The 18,728-nt window shown below is 34.7% G+C and overlaps 1 protein-coding gene across 10 annotated transcripts in view; it reads left to right on the forward strand.

Moving 5' to 3' along the window:
• Positions 1-18,728, forward strand: part of WDPCP (WD repeat containing planar cell polarity effector) — a 482,654-nt gene that overhangs the window by 323,817 nt on the left and 140,109 nt on the right. For 6 of the 10 annotated variants that reach the window (XM_031008388.3, XM_055378000.2, XM_055377998.2 and 3 more), the window contains one exon: positions 11,776-11,878. The exons of 2 other annotated variants lie outside the window; for them this stretch is intronic. In XM_031008388.3, coding sequence (XP_030864248.1) covers positions 11,776-11,878 — 103 coding nt within the window. The remainder of the gene's footprint in view (positions 1-11,775; positions 11,879-18,728) is intronic. 2 more of the 10 variants (XR_010130115.1, XR_010130114.1) reach the window with 1 other exon arrangement.

Raw genomic sequence — 18,728 nt, forward strand, 5'->3', positions numbered from 1 at the left:
TTGGCTCTCAGGCTCTGGTGAGCACACACTTTGGTTCTGGCTCCCATTGTCCCAGAGGCAGCCTCCCCAGTACACATCACTGCCCATTTCCCAGGTGCAGGACAGTATGTGGGCTAGAGTGCTGCAAACCTGGGCATACCACTGAGTCTAGCCGGTGCCTCAATGCTACAGCCCTCTGGGCTGATGTTGGGGGAAATGTCAGCAGGGCTCCAGTGATGTGGACATTCAGGGGCTATTGTGCCCCAGAGAAGCATATCATTTCTTGTGACTGGGCTCTCAAAGTGACGTCATGCTACAGCTGCTTGAGTCTTGGGGGATGTGGGATGCAGCGCAAACTACCTGTCTGGAACAGTGCCACTGCATGGACTCCGAGAAGTCCCTATACTAGTCTCAGGGTCCATAAGGACTGAGGGGCTCTCCTGTGACTAGGACTGTAGGAGTCCATCATGGGAGAGCAGACTGCTATAAACCTCTCACTTTAACCTTTTCCCTGCACTGGGGAGTTTCTCTTGGCTCTTTGTCAATCCTGGCTGGCTGGCAACTTTTCTTCCCTCTCCTTCTGTGTCTCAGAGGTTCCCTGTCACTTCTCTCTGAATTCTAATGTTCTCTCTTAAATGCCGTATTCAATATGTGATTATCTACTTGATATTCTGGTCCTTCTTTGTGGAGGTGGTGAGTGCTGGTGCCTCTAGTTAGCCATCTTGAAAGCCTCCTCCCCACCGTGAATAATTTCTAGAAAAATATAAATGGCTAAAATCGACATAAGAAATAAAAAAAAATTAAATAGTCCAGTAACCCCACAGAGAAAATTCAAACAGTAGTCAAAAATAGAACTCCTGAAAGGAAGCACTTGGTTTTATTTACGAGTTCTACAAAACCTTCAAAAACATGTAATTCCTACAAGCTTATTCTAACATGAGAATATACGACAAGCCAAGTAAATTCTTAATTTGGTAAAATAAAATATCGATTCTTTCCAAATATTTTCACTTTTAAAATGATGATTCATTGTTGTGACCTAATATAAGAAAGACTGTGGAACATTTATATGAATGTTAACAATTGATTACTAAAATTTTTATTTCTATTAACATAACTCTGAGGTAAGTTATTTAACATACTTCCTTATCTTGAAAGTTACATTCATTCTCCTCAAAGCTACAAAATATGGTGCTTCTAAAATACAGCATTAGAAACGATATTTTTCTCCAATTCTTAAAGCTGCTTATTGATCAGATTTGTCCAAAGGAAATGTTATTTTAAAATAAACATAAAGAGGATTGTATCAATATTTTACACATTTATGTGTAGGTGAAATAGCATGAATTTGAATGTGTTGAAGGCAACTTTGACCAAGGTTTAAACCTGTAAAGCTGTAGAATATGAATAAAATTTTTCAATTATCAATGGATTTGAACTAATCAAAGCATCATACAGGGCAAGAACACAGTAATCATAAATATGTATAAGCTGTTGCATGTCTTTGTTAGTGCTTCCATATCTCATAGAAACCTATCAATCCTACGAACATTTCACAAATTAGGAAAGGTTATAACAACATCAATATGTTATAGTACTTATAATTATCTGTCAATAACTGATCCAAACTATGATTTAAGATGAAACTCCATTCAAGATTTTTTTAGCTTTAAATGCTTTTTTTGCTGTAAATTTGCATATTCATTCTGGTAGCACATTCAGAAGTCTTCTGTGAAAGGTAATGAAGTCCCAGGAACAGCAAGTTTTTTATTTAGATCTTACATGTATAGACAGAATATGTGTACATTTTGAAATCTGGATCAAGTCCAGAGACTGTCAGTTTGTCATCTTTTGTTGAGTGGAAGCCAATTTCATTTAATAGTGCTAAATGATGATGCTAATATAAGTCAAATTGGCAAATGATAAATTATAAAATTGTCATTGAGAATGACAGAAACTAAGTGGTATTCATTCTTCTGAATATCTTTCTGAAAACTTGATTCCAAGTTAGTAACACTTTTATAAGTTAACCATCTATCAACTAAGTAACACTGGTTGGGTTGAAGTAAAAGTTAAAAATTGTCAATATGACACTTTTCAAATCTGTTATGTATATTGTCCATTTAGACTTGTGATATGACATTTTAATTTTATAAAGTGACTCCAAAAAGGGGCCAACAAATAAAAAAAAAGACTAAACATCTTACAATGTTTTATTATGGCTCTCTCCAAGATGCATGATTCTATTTTTAATTGACAGATAACAATTGTGTCTATTTATGGGGTACAATGTGATGTGTGTATATTTGTGGGGTACAATGTGATGTTTTGATCTATGTATACACTGCAGAAGGATTCCCTTGAGCTAATTAACATATTGTTACCTTACCAATTTATTTTTTATGATCATAACATTAAAAATCTTTTTTGAAGGCCAGGAGCAGTGACTTATGCCTGTAATCCCATCACTTTGGGAGGCTACAGTGAGAGGATCACTCGAGCCCAGGAGTTTGAAATCAGCCTGGGCAAAATGGCAAATTTGTCTCTACAAAAAAAAAATAAAAACAAAAACAAAACAAAACTAGCCAAGTGGGGTGGCATGTGCCTGTAGTCCCACTACTTGGGAGGCTGAGATGGGAGGATCACCTGAGCCCTGGAGGTCGAGGTTGCAGTGAGCCATGGTCATGCCACTGTACTGCAGCCTGGGTGACAGAGTGAGATCCTGTTTTACAAAATAAAATAAAAAGATAAAAAATAAAAATCTATTTTGAAATATACAATACATTGCTATTAATGCTGGTCATCATATAGTGTAAATGATCACTAAACTTATTCCTGCGGTCTAACTGAAACTTTGTATGTTTTGATCAGCATTTTCCCTTTCCCCACCACTATCACCTCCAGCCTCTGTCATCACCTTCCTGTTTCTATGAAATCAATTTTAAAAAAATCCATATATAACAAGTGAGATCATACAGTATCTGTCTTTCTGTACCTAGCTTCTTTCACTTAGCATAATGTCCTCTAGTTCCATCCATATTGTCACAAATGAAAAAATTTTCTTATTTTTAAAGGCTATATATATAATATCTCATTGTGTTCATATACCACATTGTCTTTATCCATTCAACCATTGATGGACACTTAGGTTGCTCCATAACTTGGCTATTGTGAAAAATCTTGAAATATATGGGAGTACCAACGTCTGCTTGACATATCAATTTCAATTCCTTTGGATATATACCCAGAAGCGCAATTGCTAGATCATATGGTATTTTTAGTTTTTTTTAAGAAACCTCCATACTGTTTTCAAAATGGCTGTACTAATTTGCATTCCCAGCAGCAGTATACACAGGTTCCCTTCTCCTCATAACCTCACCAACACTTATTCTTTTTTTCTTTTTTGACATTAGTAGCTATTCTAACAGGCATGAGGTGATATCTCGTTGTGGTTTTAATTTGTGTTTCCTTGGTGATTAGAGATGTTGAGTGTTTTTCATGTATCTGTTGGCATCTACCTCTCTTTTGAGAAATGTCTGCTCAGATACTTTTACCAGCTTTTAACTGAGTTTTCTTACTATTGAGTTGTTTGAATTCCTTATATATTTTGGATATTGGCCCCTTATCAGATGTATGGTTTGTAAATATTTTCTCCCAATACATGGTTTATCTCTTCACTGTTACTTCTTTCTTTTGCTGTCCATAATCTTTTTCATTCATTGCAGTCTCATTTATCTATTTTTGCTTTTGCTGCTTGTGCTTTTGGAATCCTAGCCAAGAAATCATTGCCCAGGCAAATGTCGAGGAGTTTTTCCCTCCTCCTCAAGTTTCAAGTCTTGTGCTTAACATACTATCTTTTATCCATTTTGAGTTGATTTTTATATGTGGTTTGATGTAAGGGTCCAATTTTATTATTCTGCACATGAATATCCAGTTTTCCCAACACCATTTATTAAAGAAATTGGAAAGGACAATAAATTGTTCTTTCCCATTGCATGTTCTTGGCCGCTTTGTTGAAAATCAACTGACCATAATTACCTGGATTTGTATCTGGGCTTTCTATCTTGTACCATTCTTCAGTGTGTCTGTTTTTATGCCAGTACTATGCTGCTTTTGTTTCAATAGCTTTATAATATGTTTTGAAGTTATTGTGTTGCCTCCAGCTTTGTTCCTTTTGTGCAAGATTGTTGGCTCTCTAGGGTATTATCTGGTTCCATATTAATTTTAGGACTGTTTTTTCTATTTTGCTAAAAAAATGACATTGGAATTTTGATAGGAATTGCAATTAATTAGTACATTACTTTGGGTAGTATGAACATTTTAACACTACTGTTTCTACTAATCCATGAATATGGGATATCTTTCCATTTATTTATTTTTTAATTTTATTGATTGATTGATTGATTGATTGAGACAGAGTCTCACTCTGTTGCCCAGGCTAGAGTGCAGTGGAGTGATCTTGACTGACGGCAGCCTCCACCCCCCGAGTTCAAATGATTCTCCTGCCTCAGCCTCCTGAGTAGCTGGGATTACAGGCGCCTGCCACCACACCCAGCTAATTTTTGTATTTTTAGTAGAGATGGGGTTTCACCATCTTGACCAGGCTGGTCTTGAACTCCTGACCTTGTGATCCACCCGCCTCAGCGTCCCAAAGTGCTGGGATTACAGGCGTGAGCCACCGTGCCCAGCCGATATCTTTCCATTTATTTGTGTCTTCTTTAATTTCTTTCATCAATGTTTTACAGTTTTCAGTGTATAGGTTTTTCATCTGTTTGGTTAAATTTGCTCCTATGTATTTTCTTTTTTGGTGCTAGTATAAATGGAATTGTTTTCTTAATTTTTTTTGGATAAGTTTTTGTATGTTGATTTTATAACCTGCAACTTTACTGATTTTATAAGCTGCAAAATCAACCAAATTTGGTTTTGCAACCTGCAAATTTATCAGTTCGAACAATTTTTTGTTTTTTCTGTATGTAAGATTGTGTCATCAGCAAACAGAATTTCACACCTTCCTTTCCTATAAGGATACTTTTTATTTCTTTTCCATGTATAATTGCACTGGCTAGGATTTCCAGTGCTGTGTTGAATAGAAGTGATAAGAGTAGGTATCCTTGTCTTATTTCTGATCTTAGAGGAAAAACTTTCAACTTTTCACAAATGAGTATGACATTAGCTTATCATATATGGCCTTTATTGTGTTGAGGTATATTCCTTCCATATTTTTTTGAGTTTTTATCATGACCAGATGTTGAATTTTGTCAGGTGCTTTTTCTGCATCTATTGAGATGGTCATGCAGTTTTTGTCCTTCATCTTGTTAATACAGTGTATCACACTTATTGATTTATATATGTTGAACCATACTTGCGTTTCTGGGATACTTACCACTTCATCATGGTGAATGATCTTTTTTAATGTGCCACTGAATTTGGTTTGATAGTATTTTGTTGAGGATTTTTGCATCTATGTTCATCAGGGACATTGGGCTGTAATTTTCTTTTATTGTAATGCCTTTGTCTGGCTTTGGTATCAGGGTAATGCTGGCCTCATAGTGAGTTTGGAAGTACGTCCTCTTCAGTTTGTTGGAAGGGCTTGAGAAGGATTGGTTTTACTTTTTCTTTCAGTGTTTGGTATAATTCAGCAGTGAAACCATCAGATCCTGGGCTTTTCTTTTTGATTATTTATTCAGTCTCCTTTCTCATTATTGGTCTGTTCAGGTTTTCTATTTCTTTCTTTCCTGACTTAGTAGACTGCATGTTTCTTGGAGCTCATTCATTTCTTCTAGGTTATCCAAGTTGTTGGTATACAGCTGTTCATAGTAGTAGTATGTTGTGATTCTTTGTATTTCTGTGGTATACAGTTATAATGTCTCCTCTTTCATTTCTGATTTTATTTGAATCTTCTCTTTTTTCTTTGTTAGTTTACCAAAAGTTTAGTCAGTTTTGTTTATCTTTTCAAAAACCAACTTTTAGTTTTCTTGATCTCTTCTGTTATTTTTCTAGTATCTATTTTGTTTCCTTTTTCTCTATTATTTCCTTCCAAGTTTGGGCTTATTCTTCTTTTTCTAGTTCCTTGAGGTGTAATGTTAGATTGTTTATTTGAGATATTCTTTTCTGAAGTAGGCACTTTTTACCATATACTCTCTTAGGACTACTTTTCCTGCATCTTATACGTTTTGGTATATTGTGTTTTCATTTTTGTCACAAAGTATTTGTAAATTTCATCTTTGGCCAATTGGTTGTTCAGAAAGATGCTTCATTTATACATGTTTGTGAGTTTTCCAAGATTGTTCCTGTTACTGATTTATAGTTTCATGCCATCGTGGTCAGAAAATATATGATTTCAGTCTTCCTAAATTTGTTAAGACTTGTTTTGTGGCCCAGCATATCATATGTTCTGAAGAATGTTCAATGTACTCTTGAAAAGAATTTATATTCTGTTTCTGTTGGATGCTGATGCTGTAAAATATCTGTTAGGTCCATTTTTTTAATTGTAGTTTAAATTGATGTCTCCTCATTGATTTTCTCTTTAGATGATCCAGTGTTGAAAGTGGGGGTAATGAAGTCTACTACTATTATTGTATTGCAATCTCTCTCTCCCTTCAAACTTATTAATATTTGCTTTATATATTCATGGGCTCCAATGTTTAATGCAAATATATTTACCATTGTTATAACTTCTTGATGAACTGAACCCTTTATCACTATGAGATGACCTTCTTTTTCTCTTTTCACAGTGGGGTTTCACCGTGTTAGCCAGGATGGTCTCGATCTCCTGACCTTGTGATCCACCCGCCTCGGCCTCCCAAAGTGCTGGGATTACAGGCGTGAGCCACCGCACCCAGCCTTTTTACTAAAAGTATATTTTGTCTGATGGAAGTATAGCTATCTCCAATGTTTCCGTTTCTATTTGAATGGAATATCTTTTTCCCATCCAGTTACTTTCAGTCTGTGTGTCCTCAGAGGTGAAGTGATCCTCTTGTACACAGCATGTAGTTGCGTCTTCCAGACAAGTGATTCTAAACAAGTAGCATATAGTAACATAGTCCACTAGTCTGTTATAACCATGATAGCTAGGCCTCTGGCCAGGGGTACATCCATGTTTTACAGGGCCTGAAGCTGATATAATTTGAGGAATTTTTTTTTTAAGAAAAAGGATTTACATTTGCAGATACAAAATTAGATACCAGAAAGGACTTGTATAAGTAAGAGGTAATGAAGCTCAAGCTTCATTAGCTTCATAGAAAATTCATCTCTGTATCTGGCACATAGTAAACATTGCATAGTTATTTGCAGAATGATTTTTGATTAGCTAATATCTGTTGATTAAAACTAATGTTACAATGAGTATGACTACCCCGCTGGTGGCCACTTGTTTGCAATTTCTTCAGTATATTTAGACTTAACAGTACCTTAGCATTAGTCTCAATGAGCTTTACTCCATGTCTATTATTCCTGTATGTGCTAGCCTACTCAGGTAAAGGACATAAAAATGAAATATACAGCCAAGTGGGTTTTATTTTCTTGATTCATTTAGACTATGACCATTTCCCAGACATTTGTTGTCTTAATCCGTTTTCTGCTGCTACAACAGCATACCACAGACTGGGTGATTTATAAAGAAAACAGATTTATTCAGTTAACAGCTCTAGAGGCTGGGAAGTCCGAGAGCATGGTGCTGGGATCTGGTAAGAGTGATCCCATGGTGAAGGGTGGAAGGCAGAGTAAACACATGAGACAGAGAAAGGAAATTGGGCCAAATTCACTTTTACAACAAACCCATTTTTTTGATAACTAACCCACTCCTGTGATAACAGCATTAATTTGTTCATGATGGCAGAGCCCTCATGACCTAATCCTCTCTTAAGGGCCCCACCTTCCAATACCATTGCATTGGCAATTAAGTTTCAACATGTGTTTTGGTGGGACATTCATATCATAGCATTTAATTGTGTAAATCAAATATTTAAACTAAATTCCTAGGCTAAATCTATCAAAAATTATTAAACGAAGACAGAAGATAGCCACTTGAGAGGTGATATAGATACTAGATATGTCTTTCACCAGATCCTAAAGCTTAATTAACTCTGTCAGACCTCAGGGGCATGGAATTATAGAGATATACTCTTGAATGCATTTTGCTTAAGTCCACATTCAAATATATGAATAATGAGGAGGTCCACAAATGAATCAGCAAATAAATGAACTGCATAGTATGTTTCCAAACAGATTATGAAATTAAGACTTTCATGGGAGAGATGTAATATCAATTTAAGAACTATTAATGTTTGCCCTCTTAGCCAGTACCTGTAGTCCCACCTACTCAGGAGACTGAAGCAGAAGGTTCACTTGAGCCCAGGAGTTTGAATCTAGCCTGGGCAGAGTAAAACATGATCTTTTTTATTTTTATGTTTTAGTTTGCCCTCTTCAAATCGACGACCCCAATTCCCTAGAACTTTTTTTAAAATACATGGGAGAAATCAGAGAATTAAGGAAGAATGCAAAAATAAGAGACAGAAAATGTTCCAGAAATCATTTGTTGACCACAGATCTTATAGCCCACACTTACGTCTAAACATAAAGTACTCATGACAGTACCACAAATAGAACCATGTATATATGGGTATGTTTCTTGTTTCTTTTCTTTTTTTTTTTTTTTTGGCTTATATGGTTGTATATCAGTGTTCTATAGTTTTAAAATTAACTAGAATAAGTTTTAGATATTCTTGACCATTTGTTTTGACCTATTAATTTTAAGATCAGTTTATCAAGTTGAGGGGATTTTGATTAGAGCTCCACTGAGTTTTACAGAATATATGGGGTCAGAATTGAAATCTTCATAAATGTATGGTCTTCCTAGATAGAAACATGTGTATGTCTGTATTTTAATCAGATGTTCATTTATGTTCTTTAGTAATGGTTGGTAATGTCTTCTCAAATGTATTGCATATTTTTTGCTTTCAATAATAAATACAAAGTTTATCAAAGAACAGAAAACAGGGAAAGCCACCTAACTCATTTTATAAGGCCAGTGTAATCTTGATACCAGTCAAGGGCAGTCCAAGTAAACAAAGTCACAGACTATTCTTAAGAGCATAGATGTAAAAATCTTAAATATTAGCAAAGTTGAAAAAAGTATATATTTTCAACTTACCAAATTCTTCTCTGAATATAAGGATCTATTATGAAAGTATCATGCTATTCTTGGATTAAAAATTAAAAACCACATGATTATTTTGATTGTACATTTTAGTTGCCCCCAGTTTTTCACTGTTATAAACAATGCTTTAATTACCAATCTTGGACACTGTCCCATCATTTCCTTAGGAAGATTTACCAAAAGTATATTTTAAATTATGATATATTGTTAAAATACAGGGCCAGCAAACCTTCTCTACAAAGGGCCAGATAGCAAATATTAGAGATTTGTGAGCCAAGAGGCAAAACTGAAGTTATCATGTAGGTACTTATATAACAAGACAGAAAATTTCCATAAATCTTTATTGATGAAATTAAAAGAGGACAATTTTTGTGATATAGCTCTATATATGTGAAGAATGGAATCCTTTTCAGAGGAGGTAACATTTCACTTAATTGGGTTTGAAAGCTGATGTTTCCTGTCATCAAAATCTTTAGCTAACGTTCATCTGTTAATGCTTATCTACAATGAGATTTTACATATTTCACCTTTGAAAATGTCTTTCCACATATATAAGTACTGCCAAATACTGATATCAATCCATGAGTATATGCTTTTAATTGAGTATATTCAACAGACTGGCAGGCATTTTTAGAATTCTATTAGCTAAAAGGCTAGAATGCCTTTTAGCATGTCATTACATTGCAAATCACTTCCAATTAAAGTTCCTCAATTGCACAGTTAAATGGATTTTGGAATATGTAAATTTCCTTTGCACTTGCATCAAGGTCTGAAAAACACTGCTGTAGTTTGAAATCAGAAAATATATTGCTGAAAATTTTTGTAGGAATGGAGATTAAAAAAAAAAAAAACAGAAAAAAAAAACCTTTCGACAGTGCAGGAAGTATGTGATGCAGCCTGACATTACTTGCAATTCAAACAATGTTCTCGTTGAAATGAAATGACTTTATCACAGTATGTTTCACATATAAGCACTGTTTTACATTGTAACTTTAGCTTGAAACCTTTTCAAATCTGCAGCAAAAGCTAATTTCAAAGCCACTCAGCATTCAATAGCAGTGATTGAGCACAGTTCTTCCAACCATTAAAAATGTAAAAACCATTCTTAACTTGAGGACTGTATCAAAAGCAGGCTAGATTTGGCCCATGGGCCATAGCTTACTGATCCTTGGCTCTATAAAGTCTTAACCGGCCGGTTGCGGTGGCTCACGCCTGTAATCCCAGCACTTTTGGAGGCCTAGGCGGGCAGATCACAAGGTCAGGAGTTCAAGACTAGCCTGATCATCATGGTGAAACCCCATCTCTCCTAAAAATACAAAAGTTAGCCAGGCGTGGTGGTGCGTGCCTGTAATCCCGGCTACTCAAGAGGCAGAGGCAAGAGAATCACTTGAACTGAAGAGGCAGAGGTTTCAGTGAGCTGAGATGATGCCACTGCATTCCAGCCTGGCAACAGAGTGAAACTCTGTCTCAAAAATTAATAAATAAATAAATAAATAAATTAATTAATTAATAGTCTTAACCAATTATATTCCCAGTAAATGTCACATGCCTGTTTTCCCAAAACTTTGCAACCTGTAATTATTATTTACTTTTAAAGATTTATCCAATTTGAAATTACATTTTTCAGCTTGCATTTATTTGCATAAGGTCACATATCTTTTAATGATAAGCCATTTATATTTATTTCTTCACTGTAAACTGGTTGTTCATATTCTTTTCCCATTTTTATTTCAATAAAATTTTCATTCCAACAATCATTCCGCATAGCAAAAAGAGATCTAAATCCTTTTTAGTGACTCCACTTGTTCAGTATTATTTTTCACTGCTTTCTCCCACACATCCAACACTCCTTCCATATGGAAAGATCTGCCATTGTCAGAGAGAGTTGTTTTCTCAAGCTTCTCTGCATATCTGCACCAGATGTCATTCATTCCCTGTCACCTTTTCTCCATTTTCCCCCTCTTATAGTAGCTCTTATTCACCCTTCAAGACTACCATCAGAGATCAGTTCCTCCTCTTTGGCTCCACAGCACTCTGCACATATGTGCTATAAAATCTATCATACTTTTTTGTAATTAACTATTGGTTTACAGTGGTCTCTCTCCCCACTGGGCATACAGCTTTCTGAGATATGGTATTATAATTGATCGCCATACTCCAAAACAGTGCCCAGCAATTAGTCGGTACTAATTATTTGAGTTCAAAATACTAGTAATATTAATAAAAACAAATATATGCCAGATGCAGCAACAAATCTGTTTAGTATCCCTTGTATCGTGCTTAGCATAATATACAATTAAAATTTGAAGACACACTCTTGGATATTAATGTCTTACCAAAGAAAAATAGCAATTAACATTTTTATTCCCTGACAAAACTATGTCACTTTATTAAAAACTTGTATTTTCCCTCACAGCTTAAAATAATTTATTTAAATACTTGCCTTTAGTTATAGCTGTGATCTCCAATTCAGAAAAATTTGCTTATACTAGAAAACTAAGAAACTTAAAATACAGAAAAGAATATTTACAAACTGTTTCTATTTTGTAATCTGGACAATAAGTTTCCTTCAAAATCCTCCTTGTAACTTGGGCAAGGTTCATTTTGAATCAATCTTTTATTTTGCTTTATTTCCTCAGGATATTCATTACCTTGCACTAGATAAAGGTGAATTGGCACTAGCTGAAGTGGCAAGAAAAAGAGCTAGTGACATTGATGCAGAATCAATAACCTCTGGGGTTGGTAAGAATTAATGCTATTTTTAAGTGCTTTTTATTTTAATCAATAGTATCATTTCTATTTATGTTTGGAGGACATGGATGGTTAATTTGAATTACTTTGTTTGTAAAGACAGTGCCTTATAAAAAGAAGAATTAAGCTTTGACAAACAGCACAATGTTGATACACAAGTTGGAATTGTGTTTATGTGAAAATTTCTAATCAGTGATTACTATAGTCATCGTTTAGCAAAAAGTCAAAAGGATATTCTTTTCATAAGATTTTGGGAGAAAGAGCTTAGTATTATCATAGTGCTGTTACTAAAATTAACCAACACAGAAATTTATATAATCCTTTATTTATACACAGACATGTCATTTCTCAAAAGAATTCTCTCCTATATCAGGCAAAGTATTTCATATGAGATTTTGGGTTTGATGGGTGATTGTTTTTGTTTAGAAGCTGCTAGAATCATTTTAAACCATAGTATTCTGAAGAAGACAGATCAGAAGCCTTAGAATGAATTTAAAAGTCCATTTAAATTTTATAACATAAAAAATGAAAGTTTATAAAAAGTATTGTAATATCAACACTAACATCTTTTTTTTAAACTCAGTTTATCTAATGCTGCTAAATTGAGCAATATTGATACTTACAAATCCAATTCCTTTTCTTCCTGAGTATTTATTATTCCTAAAGTACGCAAAGAACCCTCAGGATTGTACTAGAATTCATTTTTCTGTGGAACTCCTCTGAAACAAATAAGTTTTAAAAAGATTTCCACTTTGTAAGTGCTTGAAAAATCTTATACAAGCCTTTCCATTGACAGATCTTGTGCTTTGTTTTTGTAATGCTGTTTGCAGCCAAAGGGACCAATTGTCACCTTCTCTCTGATGCCACCACATAGATCTAATCTTCAAGGTGGTACTGAAGGACTCAAAGCCAGCAGGGTAGCAGGGTAGCTCTAAACCTGAATACCAGGGCTGACAGGTACTAGCAAGATAATCCCATTCTCCTTCCCCCATCCTGAAAGAGTTCCAAATTGATTAGACCACTTTCATATCTCTGTTTCTAATGGATAGGGAATACTCACTATTAATGCAGTGTTGTATAAGAATAACTGTAATTGACCTATCACTGTATCTTGTTACTTTCTAGGGAGGGATATTAATGTGTGTACTACTACTAATAATAGCACCTAATATTTATTGAATGTTAAGTTACAGATAACTAATTTTCACCACAACTCTGTGAAGTAAGTACAATTTATATTTGCTATGAGAAGTCACTTCTAACTAAATGATGAAAGCATACCATGTTTATAGGAATGATGACGTTATATGATGGGGAAATATCCGCCATCCCTATCCCTCTAGCCATTTAGGAAAACAAAGCAGGAAGTTAAGTCCTAGCCAATTTTCTGGGAATCTTCCTTAGTTGTCCTGTACCCTGCCTTTTCTTCCAGGGTATCAGATATAATGAGGGCCATCTTTGCATTTCAAAGCTATTTAAAACTAGTAAGAGTGAAAGAGAATGTGAAGAGATTATCACAAAATTTCAGCAAAATGAAGAAACTCCCCAATTCACCAAAATGCATCTCATTTCCTGTGTATTTCTGATGAGGTTACTGTGGCCAGCGGATAATTCCTAGCCAGAAAGCTTAGTGTACCCACTTTGAGCCCTGCATCATTTCTAGCAAATATATTTTCACTGATACCCTGTGACTTCCCTTTTCTCAGCCTTGTCTCAGGCCTCAGCCTTTGACCTGGATTACTATGTTTTGACAAAGATACTATTAAATAACATCAGTAACTTTCAAGAGGTTGCCCTATTACATGAATGTTCTACTCTAGTTTTTCTGCAGAAAACTGGGTGATTCTCACTCATAATTCCGAATGGAATTAACAAAGAATTTCTTGTTTCCTCATCATGGTCTCTACCTAGTTCTTTTTTGCAGCCCACATCATGCTGGGGAAAGCTAATTTTCTTTCAAATTCCCTCAATTTAATTCAATTATTCTCTTAAACTTATCCCAAAGCTGAAAGTTATTAAATTTTTGGCTTTCAAAGTGGTTCTTTGATGCAAGCAAGGAGCCAAATTATGTAAGATAGCAAAAGAGTAGTTCCATTTACATGGGAAAGTCTGTAAAAAAACATCAGACATAAATACTGTCACCATAGTTAAAAGCAAGAGGCGCCAAAGGAAAAGCTGGATGATGATAATCTGAACAATTTGGTAATTTTTTAAACTTTTTATTGAAGTCTAACATGCATACAGAAAAGTGCACAAAACATAAGCATGTGACTCAATGAATTTCACAAAGTGAACACATCCTTGTAAACAGTATCCTGACCAAGTAACATATGTTACCAGGACCCCAGAAGCCTTCCTATACCCACTTCAAGATGCTATAATCTCAGCCCAACTGTCCAGATTTGTAACATTATAGACTAATTTTGCCTTTTTTCAAACTTAAATGGATTCATACCTATATTCTTTTGTATTTGGCTCCTTTTATTCAACATTATGAATCTGAGAATCTTTCATTTGTTGCATATAGTTATAATTCTTCCACTCTTATTGCTGTATAACAATATTCCAATGCATGAATGTACTTCAATTTATTCTACTTTAGATGGATATTTGGGTTGTTTCAAGTTTGGGGCTAATGTGAATAGTGTTGTTATGAACATTCTTGTGTATGTCTTTTAATGGACATAGGTAGGCAGATCTGTTTGACTGTGCTTAGAAGCTGAATTCCTGTGACACAGGATATGCAGCCTTAGTAGCTACTTCCAGTTTTCCAAAGTAGTTGTTAACAATTTCCCTTCTCACCAGCAGTACGTAAGAGTTCCAGTTTTGGCCATCCTCAATGATGCTTGATATTGTCTCTCTTTTTCATTTTAGCCATTCCGGTGGAAAAGGTATTGTAATTTTGTATATGTGACAGTATAATATATAGGCTGTTTCTGGACCATGTTCTATTTTATTACTCTGTTTGTCTATACTTGCACAAATATCTCACTGCTTTAAGCAACTCTGGCTGTCAATGTTATTATTTAGTAGTGAAAATTGCCCAGCTTTGTTCTTTAAGATAGACTTGGCTATCCTTCCATATAAATCTCAAAATCAGCTTATACCCTGACTCACTCAAGGAAAAAAAAAAACAAAAACAGTGGGGGCTGAAATTCTGGTTAGAATCTCATTTAATTCATAGATACATTTGGGCTGAATTTATTTCTTTATAATATTGTTTTCCAATCCATGAATATGATCTATCCCTCCATTTATTTAGGTCTTCTCTATTTCTTATGAAAAATGTTTTGTAGTTTTCATAGTAGTGGTCTTCCACATCTTCCTTTAGATTTAAGTATTTCTTTTTCTCCTTTGTATGTGGTAATCTTATTTTTAAATTTCATTTTCTGTTTTATTTCTGGTATATATACAATTGACTGTTGTATATATTGACCTTATATCCAGCAATAAGTGATAAATTCACTTATTAATGCCAACAGTTAGTAAATTCTTTTGAATTTTCTGCATCCACATCATGTCGTCTGGAAATGTGTTAGTCTCTTTGCATTGCTATAAAGGAATACCTGAGACTGAGTAATTTATAAAGAAAAAAGGTTTATTTTGGTTCAAGGTTCTTCAGGCTATATGAGAAGTATGGTGCTGGCATCTGCACCTGGTGAGGCCTCAGGAAGCTTCAAATCATGGTAGAAGGTAAAGGGGCTCGGAGATGCCATATCACATGGTAAGAGAGGAAGAAACAGAGAGAGGAGGAGGACCCAGGTCCTTTAAACAACTAGCTCTCATGTGAACTAACAGAGCAAGAACTCAGTTCTTACCATGGGGAGGGCACCAAGCCATGTAAGAGGGATCTGCCTTCATGACCCAAACACCTCCCATGAGGCCATACCTCCAACATGGGGGATTACATTTCAATATGAGAGTTGGAGGGGACAAACATCCAAACCATATCAGCAAATAAGGACATTTTAATTCCTTCCTTTCTAGTTCTTATGCTTTTTACTTCTCTTTCCTTATTATTGCACTGACTAGAAGCTCTAGTATAAAGATAAGTAGAAGTTGTGACCGGCATTATTTTCTATTTCTTGATTCTTAGGGAAAGCTTTCAATAATTCACCAGTTAGCATAAAGTTTTCCCCAGGTTTTTAATAAACCTTTTATTCATATTAATAAAGTTCCCTTCAGTAACTAGTCTGCTAAGAGTTTCTATCATGAATAGGTATTGAATTTTATCGAATACTTCTCCTGTGCCTATCAAGATTATCATGATCTTTCTCCTTTGTTCTATTAATATCGTGAATTGCATTGATTTTCAAATGGCAAACTAACCTTACGTTCCAGAATAAATACTTCTTAATTGTGATGATGTATTTTTACATATTCCTGCATTTCATTTACTATTTTTAAATGTTGGCATTTACATTCATGAGGGATCAGACTTACAGACTCATGGTTTTGCTTCAATATCTCTGCCTAGTTTTGATATCTAGATTATTTTGACCTAATGCCTAAATGTCAAACATTCTAGAAAGGATACATTTGAACATGTGATAGTACTTTATGATCCAGCTCTTTATATATGGCATATGTAACACTTCCTACAACTTAAAAATTTTACATTAATCTTGACTGTATTAATGTGAATATTTTGGTTGTAACATTGTATTAAATTTTTGTAAAATATTATCATTGGAAGAAACTGGATAAAAGAGACATGGGACTTCTCCATTATTTCTTAGAACTGCATATTAATATATAATTATCTTTAAAAGTTTAATTTTTAAAGTTTATATTAATATAGTGTCCTATGTTAAGTACTGTGACAAACATTACCTTATTTGGTCCTCCCAAATTATCTCTAAAGGAGAAACTACTGTGTTGGTGAATTTTTTAGAAGTTTTTTTCTTTAATAATTTCAACTTTTATTTTAGATTCAGTGGGCATATGTGCAGGTTTGTTACATGGGTATATTGCATGATGCTAAGATTTGGGGTATGCATGATCCCCATCACCCAGGTAGTAAGCAATAGTACCCAAGAAGTAGTTTTTCAGCCCTTGCTCCTTGCCCTTCTATTAGTCCCCAGTGTTTATTATTCCCATCTTTATGTCCATGTGTACCTAATGCTTTACTCCCACTTACATATGAGAATATGTGGTGTTTGGTTTTCTATTACTGAGTTAATTCACTTACAATAATGGCTTCCAGCTACAACTGTGTTGCTGCAAAGGATGTTATTTCAGTCTTTTTTATGGCTGTATAGTTTTCCATGGTGTATATATACTACATTTTCTTTATTCAATCCATCATTGATGGGTTCCTAGGTTGATTCCATGTCTTTGCTATTGTGAGTAGTGCTGTGAACAAGTGCATGTGTCTTTTTGGCAAAACAATTTATTTTCCTTTGGGTATATACCCAGGAATGGGATCAATGGGTTGAATGATAGTTCTCAGTTTTTGAGAAATCTCCAGACTGTTTTCCACAGTGGCTGAATTAATTTACATTCCCACCAGCAGTGTATAAGCATTCCCTTTTCTCCACAACCTCACAGCATATGTTATTTTCTGACTTTTTAACAAAAGCCATTCTGACTGGTGTGAGATAGTATGTCATTGTGGTTTTGATCTGCATCTCTTTGATTAGTGACATTGAGCATTTTTTCATGTTTGTCGACTGCTTGTATGTCTGCTTTTGAGTAATGATTGTTCGTGTCATTTGCATGCTTTCTAATGGACTTGTTTTTATCTTGTTGATTTCAAGTTCTTCATAGATTCTGCTTATTAGTCCTTTGTTAAATGCATAGCATAGTTTGCAAATATTTTCTCTCATTCTGTGGGCTGTCTGTTTACTTTGTTGATAGTTTTTTTGATGTGCAGAAGCTCTTTGGTTTAATTGGGCCCCACTTGTCAATTTTTGTTATTCTTGCATTTATTTTTGAGGACTTACTTAATCATACATTTTTTACCAAGGCCAATGTCCAGAAGGACATTTCCTAGGTTTTCTTCTAGGATTCTTATATGGTATGAGGTCATACATTTAATTATTTAATTAATCTTAAGTTAATTTTTGTATATGGTGAAAAGATATGGCTAGCAAGCTATTCCAGAATCATTTATTGGATAGGGAGTCCTTTCCCAACTTCTTTTCTTGACTGCCGAAGATCAGATGCCTGTAGGTGTGTGGCTTTATTTCAGTGTTCTCTATTTTGTTACATCAGTCTCTGTGTCTGTTTTTGTACTAGTACTATGTTGTTTTGGTTACTGCAGACTTGTAGTATAGTTTAAAGTTGGGTAATGGTGATCCCTCCAGCTCTGTTCTTCATGCTTAGGATTGCTTTGGTTATCTGGGCTCTTTTTTGGTTCCATATGAATTTTAGAATGGTTTTTGTTCTATTTCTATGAAAAATGACCTTGGTAGTTTGATAGATACAGAGTTGAATCCATAGATTGCTTTGGGCAGTATGGACATTTTAATGATATTGATTCTTCCAATCCAGGCACGTGGAAGTTTTTCCATTTGTTGGTGTCGTCTGTGATTTCTTTCAGCGGTATTTTGTAGTTCATTCACTTCCTTGGTTAGGTGTATTCCTATGTATTTTATTTTGTTTGTGTATTGATATTGTAAGTGGGATTATGTTCTTGACTTTGCTCTCAGCTTGAATGTTATTAGTATACAGAAATGGCACTGATTTTTCTGTTGATTTTTGTATCCAAAACTTTACAGAAGTCATTTATCAGGTCTAGGAGTCTTCTGGTGAAGTCCTTAGGGTTTTCTAGTACAGAATCATATCATCAGCAAAGAGAGATAATCTTTTCCTATTTGGATGCCTTTCATTTCTTTCT

The sequence above is a fragment of the Gorilla gorilla genome, chromosome 12 (genome assembly GCF_029281585.2).
Source record: "Gorilla gorilla gorilla isolate KB3781 chromosome 12, NHGRI_mGorGor1-v2.1_pri, whole genome shotgun sequence".
NCBI lineage: Eukaryota > Metazoa > Chordata > Mammalia > Primates > Hominidae > Gorilla > Gorilla gorilla.